The following is an 8729-nucleotide window of genomic DNA, read 5'->3' as shown; positions in this document are numbered from 1 at the left end:
CCAGCCAGATGGATGCCAGCCCAGGGCCAGCCAACAGCAATGCCGCTGCTCCGGGTGTTGCTGGAAGCCCACTTTGCCCCAGTTGGTGGTCCCAGCAGCACCTGCCCCTCTAGCTTTGGTGCCTGGCCCCAGGCCCTGCAGCACTGGGGCCCAGCTCTGGGTGGATGTTGCTCGAGCATAGGAGGGCTCTGGAGGCAACTGCTGCTCCCTGGGAATCCCTTTTACCTGCTATTACCCGCTCCTGTTTTCTACTCTTTGCTATTTATAAAAGATACTCAACCTCCTGGCACCAGAGAGACATAGAAGAGGCTACTTTAAAGGAAAACTGCTTTGCCCCCACACCTGGGAGGTGGGGGCAAAGGGCAATTCCCAAATCCTTGTCTAGCAACTGGGCAAGTGCAAGCCCCTGGGCAGTGGGTGGCCACCCCAAGACACCCTCCCCGCCAGCACTGTCCTGCACCCCAGAGGAGGGGGCCGGGCTTGCTGCACTCCCCAGACGAGAGCCAGAGCTGTGCCGGCACATCCAGATACTGCTCCAAGACTTCTTCCAGCATTGAGGTGTCTCAATAAAGATGCTGAGACAACACTGGTGGTGGCTGTATTAGGAGGAGGTAAAAAGGGTGGGATAAGGACAGGACCACTGCTTGCTGGGGACAGGAGCGTGACAACAGGGCTCCCCTCCACCCTTCAGGGCAGCCGCACAGCTTTACTCCTCACAGCAGGGTAACTGTGCCAACCCCCAGCAACCAGCCTGTCACCAGCAGCCTTGTGCCGATGCCTGCTCTGGGAATGAGGACAGCCCTTGAGGGAGGTGGGGGCTGCTGTAGGGGCCCCGAGTGCACTATCAGGGCTCAGTTGTCCCCACTGGCCCGTCCCAGATCCCCAGCCCTGCCCAGGGGGCTGGGAGCCTGTCCTGCTGCGTCCCAAGGACCTCCACACCCCTTGCGTGTGCCACCTTCAGCCTCCTCAGAGCCTGCGCAGAAGCCACTGCAGTCCTGCAGGTACCCCAGCTCCTCGCCGGTCTGGCATAGCTGGTGCTGCGGCATGTGACTCGAGACAGAGGGTCTGTGTGTGCCTCTTGGCGGCGAACATCCCAACATGTCCAGGTAGGGCACAACACAGCTCTGGAGCAAATCCCTTGGGACATTTCTTCCAAAACACCAGAAGGTCCCTGGAGCACTGCAGAGTCTGACTGACATCATCCTACAGCTGGAAAATCAGGGTGTGCGTCACAGCAGAGGAGCCAAGGGCAGTCCCAGGGGACACAGCCCATGTCTCCAACCCTGCCCGGACCTTGCACATTACTCGCTAGGCCACACTGCATCTCTACTGAAAGGTTTTATATATTTGAAACAGTGCTTATATATTTAAAACAGGCTTATTATGTGCCACCCCTACATATTTACATCTGAGAGGCAACAAGTCAGTGGAGTGTGTGCAAGGCAGCACAGGGGGGTAAGCAGCCTGCACCCCACTGGGAATCCCTCAGCAGCACTCGGGGGGATACAAACTCAAACCCTCCAGCTCCTCCACCTCTGGCAAAGCCTTGTTCTTCCGGAAGAAGAACTGAGTCTCCTCCTCAGCATCCAGGATTTCACTGAGGGATGACACCACAGGGTCATGATCCTTCAGCATCTCGGGGTAGCGGCTCCCAGCCCGCTCTATCCTCAGCGAGCGCCGCACTGGTGTCAGGAATTTCAGCTCCTGGCCTTCCAGCAACTCCCTTCCTCTGCAGGGAGGACAAGAGCCTTTAGGTAAATCCTGCAGAAGAGTGCTGGCACACAGGGTGCTTGCTGCCAGGAGCAGGCTCAGCCTTACCTGGATGCAGATGTAACCTGTAACTTGACCGAGATGGGCAGGCTGGGCAGGGACCTCCCCGTCGTGCAGGGAGTCGCTACCATGTGCTGTCTCTCACTTGCACAAGGCGTTGTAAGCTCCCAAGGAATGGTCTGTTCAGCCTTTGCCCCTGACAGGAGAGGAAAAGGGCAGTGTGGTTGCAGAGAAGGCAGAGAGCAGCAAGCTGTGGAGGGTTTACAACACCGCAGTGCTTCGGACATGGGCAAAGGCACCTTGCTACGGAGGCATGTTGGGCTGGGACCGTGCCCAGCCCTGGCAGAGGAGTCTTGCCCCATTTTTGAGATCAGGATTCCGAACTTTCACAACACTTAATCTTCATCAAAGTCAACAGGGACATGGGGCGCTGGGACAGACTGCAAACCATGCTGCTTCCCTGTCTGCAGCAGCAGGGAACCCCAGCCTGCCCGCACTCCAGCCTGCCAGCTGGCCCCCCACATGCACACGTTACCTTCTGATGTTTGGTCTGCAGCCTTCAAAATACCAAGGACAACTTCTCTGAGCTCCTGGATAGGCTGGAGAAAAAGCAGAACATGGGTACAGGCAGGCCTCACTTGGGAATGGAAAATGGAGTTACAACTGAATAGGAGAAAAGGTTTTTGCTGCATCCCGACACCCCGTGCTGCAGACAGTGGCAAAAAGTGCAGAATTTCCCTTCTTCAAGTGAGATCTGTCAGCACACAGGCACAGCTGGGCAGTTGTCCACCCTGCACAGGTAAATCCCACATTTATCCCAAAAATGCTGCAGTTACGCTGCCCAGACCAGCACAGAGCTGCTGTCACATTGCTTCCAGCTACAGCTCCAACATGGTGCAGGGCACGTGACCTCCCCATTCCTGCCATGGCTCTGTTCACGCCTGCACAGCACTACTTGCTTGGCTGATTAAAGCCAAAGGTGTTTCTATGGGACAAAACAGGACCAGCAGCTCTAAAGAGCTTTTCCACCTGTGACTAGCGCTGCTAAAGTCATCCCCAAACCCAACCCCTGGATCTCAAGGAAATCTGCTGGTGCAGCAGCAGGGAACATGGGGAGCTACCGAAGAGAAGCGTGCCTCACTCACCACAGCACCAGCACAGACTGCTGCTTTGTACAACCCCGTCACATCAAAAGGGCCACTCCGGGAGAGCAGTTTCGCTTTGCAGATCCAGAACTTGGCAAATTTCTCTGCCTGGGGCACATGGGACAGCACTGCAGAGAGCTCCTCTTCCTGGACACCCTACAATGGCAAGGTCCCAGAAAAAGGTGTCAATTGCAAGGGCCGGAGGTGTGCACTGGGGGAGCAGTCAGCGTGTAACCACTCTCCCAGAGCTCTCTAGGAGAGGGAATCTCTGAAGAGGCTGGTTTTTGCAAGTCTTCTACATGACCATGGACAGACAATACCTTTCCTGCCTCTCTTTTCCCCTTGGTAAAATGAGTCCCGTATTTCAGAGGGATGTCAAGGGATAGCCTCTTCAGTCCTGGCACTATCGGAGCCACTAAGCCCCAGAGCAGGGCTAGCGGTTGGCATTCTAAGAGGCGATACTTCACAGCAGCTGTGAGGTTCACCACAGACCTATCTCAAGCTGTGAGGTCCACCAGGGATGTACCTTAAGCTGGCTCAATCAGCCTGGGCTGCTGCCACAGAAATTCCTGCTACAGACTGGCCCCGGAAATCCCTGCTGCAGACTGCACTGCCAGGTACCAGGACACTGGCAATGACACATGCAAGCCCCATGACTGGGTATTCCTCCGTTTTCCCCATTAGCACATCTCACTGCGCCTCTTTGGCCTATCTGTAATTCCATGAGGACTTTTACTTTTCCTACACGTGGTGTTACCCTTCCCCTCTGGCAACCGCAGCCAAGCGAGCAAGAATTCTTGCTCCAAACCCTTCTGTGCTGTTGGGTGGATGTGGCCATCATCTCCTGGGATGCTCCAGGAGAAGAGGAGCCCATTCAAGCAGCTCCTTTCCTATTCCCACCTCCTCAACGAGCTTCAGGCACTCAGTTAATACGTTGTTGATCTTCTCCAGGGAGAGCTGTTCTGGTTTCTCTTGCTTCTCTTTCTCCTTGACATTTCTCCAGGACAGCTTCACTGGCTTCTTCTGAAGCAGCATCATAGGTGGCCGCTTGTATGTCTTGCCTTTGGATGCCAACCATTCCTCCAGCTGTTTTCTGTCAAAGGACCAAGGGATCACTGTTACCACCCCATCAGACCACCAGCACTTGCCAGGCTACTGTTTTCCCTTGGAATCTCCCTCTAGCCAGCTTCAGCTGCTCAGGAAGTAGCAGCACATCTATCCTAAAATGCATCTGAGCTCCAGGCTGGGAAAGGAAATCCCTCTCAAGTTTAATTGTCCCTTGAAGATTCGACAGGACAGTGGCCACACACTCTCCTCCTGCTTGATGAATTGGTGGGAGGAACCTAGTGTACCACCAAATCTCATCCCCACCCTCCTCTTTTCTGGGGCGTCAACCTCCAAACAGGCATTCAATGACAAGTGGACCTGGTTTTCAGCAGGTTGGTGCTTGTTCACCCAGTTAAACACTTTAAACTCTGCTGTCCCCTGGAGGCGAGGACAGAGTCGGCCAAATCTGCTACTTACTTACGGTCCGCAGCTGATGGGGTCTTGGGAACACGCCTAACCTGTACTCCACTTGCCTTTGGCAGCTCTGGTTTAAGCATCTCTCTCCTACTCCTAAAATCACTCTCAATTGCTTGAGTTTTGGAGCTGTGCACGCTGCGAGGCTGGTTTTGGGGGACTGTCACGCGGGATGTTGCTCTCTGTCCATGAGGCACCACCTTCACATCCTTCCTATCCACCTCCCTGTTAGCAATGGGCCTTTGCCATTGCACGGTGCCACCCGGTTTCAGGGTGGATTTCAGGTTTGTGGTCCCCTGGGACCTGCTGGAGGCTGGAGGCTTTATGGGAGATCTTTTCATTTGGGAGGGTCTACTGTGGTGCTTAAGACTTCCCATTGGACGTATGCCGAGTGGCTTTCCTATGGGTTCCCTTGCCATATTATTTTTTTCCTGGTTTGCCCCTGTTTTTTTATGTAGCAAAGTAGAAGCAGTAAGTAATGGAGGGCGCTGCAATGGCTGAGTTTTGATACTTGGTTTTTGAGATGTGCTCTTTGAGCCTGGCAGGGTTTTCCTGAATTTATCCTGAATCGGCTCTTCCTCAGCCTGGCAGCTATTAATTCTGTCCTTTGGGCCCATGATGGTTCTTGACATTGTAGCTGAGCTTTGCCTGTGAGCCAAGACTCTCTTGCTCCCAAGATTGTTTCCATCAGACTGAAAAACCCTTTTCAGCACAGGATATGTAGAGGCTTGTGCTCGGACATTTTCTTTGTTGCAGACCAGCCTGTCCTGCAGGCACTCATTTCGGCAGCCAGGTGCCCCAGGAGGGGGGTGGTCATTTCCAGTCTGAGGTGCTGCAGCAGTGACAGTCTCCTGTACAGGCTTCTTCTTCCTTTGTGGATTTATGTGACCAGAGGTTGAAGTTGGGAGCCTCCCTCTGGGCTGTTTAGGGTGGCTTATGCTTGACAGGAGCCCCACGGGAAGCTTTGCACTCTTTCTCGGCTGCTCTGGACAAACCACCACTGCTCTCTGGGATGCATTTGAAGACTTCTGCTGAGCAGCGTGGCCAGCATGCTGTGTGGATTTGGCACCAAGCTTGCCATCCCTCTGAGTGCCCTTCTCCACATTTCTGAGAACACCCTTCTTGTTCCTGTCAACCTGGAGAGACAAAGCAAACCTCAGTCCTGAGGAGAGCTCACAGCTTGGTCAAACCCTGACAGCTCGCCCCGGCCCCAGATATGCTAGCACAGAGGACGTCCACATGAAGGCCCATGGTGACAAAACAGTTGTCAAGAGACCAGCAACACAACACCCACCAGTGCATTGGCACAGGATGAGTCTCCCACACTAAGTTCCTCTGAAAAATAATTAGCTGACTTATTACCAGCTATTAGCAGTCTGTTGACTACACCCCACTGGGGTCAGGAACTCACTACCCTGATTTGGGTACCCTGTTCTGTCCAGACTCGCTTCAAGTATGAAATACAAAACTAGACTCAAAAGATTTCTACTTACATGCTCTGGTTTAGAAACTGGTTTTAAGAGTGGATTCAGGCGATTCATCTGGTCCTTTAAAAAGGGTCTGTAGGAAGTCAAACAAGATATCAGGTTACTTAGCAGCTGTTGCAGAAAAGGTTGAAGATCTAAAATGCTGCTGGGTGTCTCAGTCACAGGAGCGTATGAGAAACTTCTGGAAATCAAAAAGCCGTCACAGAATACCACATAACGTTAACACTTTTTCTTTTGCTTCGCAACAGAAAAGCAGCACAAAACATCCAAGGTTGTCACAAAATTTACAGCTTCTGCTGACAACAAAAGTAATCAAAATGGTTCCTGCAGGCAGGGAGGCCCGGCAGGCAGGAGACGGCAGTATGTTTGGAGGGCTCCTGATGGTGTCCTGACATCCCCCACATGCCACAGCCAGCTGAGGTGCATCCGAGTCAGCTGGTGCCGTGCTGCAGATCACCGCAGTGCCTCAGAGCGCATTGGCCAGGGTTTACTTCGCCACCGATCGGGGAGTCCCTCAGCTGCCCAGGCACTGGCAGCGAAGCGGGGAGGTGGGACAGCAGCCCTGGCTTCTTGGCTGCCCCCATCCTGTCCTCCTCCCCGAATTGGAGCCCTCTGACAACAACCAGCTGTGAGGTTCTCCCACCCCTCTACTCCGGAGCTAGCAGCTCAGCTGTTAGCGAAGATTAATGCCTGTGCAGATATTTTTCCATCATGAAAGAGCCTGGAGGGTTAGGGTATTGTCCTCTGTTTTACGCAAGTGGTGTACTATGCCATAAAGAAAGATCATGAATCTTCTCTCCTCGATTCTGTTATATTAGTGGTGTTTTCCAGACCCTGGCACCAGAGACCACTTGGCTCTTTCTGGTCTCTGATCCTGCTTTCCTTTATCTTCTCCCTGTGGAGAAGTTTTAAGGTTTCCTTTGCACTACAACGTCATGACAAATACTGCAATGGGGAGTCTTTCAAGTGTTCAGGTTTGCCAAGTGCATCAGCAGTTTCAATTAGAAGCTTTGCAGAGATGTGCCTCACTACCCGCAGCCTTGCGAGAGGCTGCTGCGCTCACAGCAGCACGTCTGCATGCAGCCCAGCTCCAGAGGAATCGAGCAAGACAGCAAAGGGGGCCCAGAGCCAGGTAACTCATTTAACAAATGGTTCCATCTATTTCCTTTTAAAGGCACTGCAAATGCACCTTCTTAATATTAAGCTATTCCAGAAGGCCACTGAAAGCTACCATTAAAAAGCAGCAGTGATATTTGAGCTCCTGTTTCTTCAAGACTCAGTTAGGAAGCTGAGTTATTGGTAAAAAGGGCCCATTCTGCAAGACCCAAGAGCTGAGATGAGAAAGCTTCATGGAGACTCAGAAAATACCCAGAAAAGACAATATCAACCAGCAGGAAATGTCAACACTCAAACCATCCTTTTGCTCCTGCTGCCAGTAACTCTACAGAGTGCTGCCAGCATGCTGTGGGCACAGAGCCATCCCTGGTCACTGCCTCGGCAGCGAGGCACTGGCAGAACGCGATTCTCTGTATGCTAGTGAATCGCTGTGGAGATAAGGCAGACACTGGCAAGCCGGGAAGAGTCAGCTTTACCTTGGCAAATCACAGAGTGATTTGGGTTGGAAAGGACCTTTACAGATCATCTAGTCCAACACAGCATCCTCCTGACTTACTTTGCACTCGGGCATTTCACTTTTTCTTTGGCTGCTAGGTACTCCTGGAGCCATCTTCTCCGCTCTCCTGCAGAGATGGTAGGAAATTGTAGCGCACACACTACCACCTTGGTATTTGGAGCGCTGATAAGAATGAATTTCTCTTACGTTCACAGCATTACCATTCAGGTCCCCTGAGCTCCCAGCCTGAGCCTGGCAATGCTATTCCCAGAGCGTTTCTGTGCACGTAGTATTGCCCAGAGGCTCATCAGCACGTAAAGACCAGAGCTCTCTGACACTCATGGCATGAAGATGCTCAAAACTTCAGTTGTGTGGGGCTTAGTTAATTGGCAGAGAGAAAGGGAAGATGCTGGTAATGATCCTGCTTCAGCTATGTATCCCGTAAGCCTGTACTCTGCCATGGCCAAGCTGTCTGCTAACACAGGCAGGTGGGAAAAGTGAGAAGCATCTCAACGGGGAGGGTGGGGAGGGGATACCTCTGACAACGCCAGTTTGGCTGAGGGCTGTGGTACTGGGGCATCTTAGGACAAGGACAGCCAGGCCTGGCTGGAGTCCAGCATCGCACCGTCCTCAGGGCTTCACCCCTGTCCCTAAATCTGTCTTACCCTCATCTGATAGCCCACATGCCTAGGGCTCTGAGGGCACTTCAGCTCCTCGTCCTGCCAGCCCTCTACCCCCAAGCCACCCTCTTCCCTTGACGCTGCACCCCAAGGCTTCCACAGAGCCCCAAGAGCAGTGTGGCACCACCGGGTGCCCGCAGTCTCCCCAGCACTCCAAGGCACGCCCCAAACCGCTCCACACTGCCTGACCTCCCAAACCACGCCAATGCGCCCATTTCATGGGTATCCCCCGCGCACCCTTTTGGGTACACAACACCCTCACCCCCACAAACCGCCCCAATGTTCCTCCCAAAGTCCCAGCAGCCACCCAGACCGTCCCTGCCCCTCCACTCCACCCCAAAGGCAGGCCCACCCACTCCGCAAGGCTACCCAAGCCTACCTCGGATCACTCTCGGCCCACTACCCCCCATATCACCCCCTGGCCCCCCAAGCACCCTTCATTCCGCGGGCACTCGCGATCTTCTCTATCACCACAGGGTGCTCACAGATCACTCCCAGCCCGTACCCAGCGGGG

General features: G+C 53.6%; 1 protein-coding gene across 1 annotated transcript; it reads right to left on the bottom strand.

Moving 5' to 3' along the window:
• Nucleotides 1-1485: 1485 nt before the first annotated feature.
• CKAP2L (cytoskeleton associated protein 2-like) lies at nt 1486-7662 on the bottom strand (the record flags this gene model as incomplete). Its single annotated transcript, XM_010290208.1, has 8 exons — nt 1486-1729; nt 1819-1966; nt 2306-2369; nt 2916-3071; nt 3816-4008; nt 4440-5572; nt 5930-5996; nt 7596-7662. Coding segments are annotated over 8 exons (2072 nt in total), but the record flags the coding sequence as incomplete, so codon positions are not given.
• Between the last annotated feature and the right edge of the window lie 1067 nt (nt 7663-8729).

Source organism: Phaethon lepturus, unplaced genomic scaffold, assembly GCF_000687285.1.
Source record: "Phaethon lepturus isolate BGI_N335 unplaced genomic scaffold, ASM68728v1 scaffold47376, whole genome shotgun sequence".
Lineage (NCBI taxonomy): Eukaryota > Metazoa > Chordata > Aves > Phaethontiformes > Phaethontidae > Phaethon > Phaethon lepturus.
This window is presented reverse-complemented; position numbering and strand designations above follow the sequence as displayed.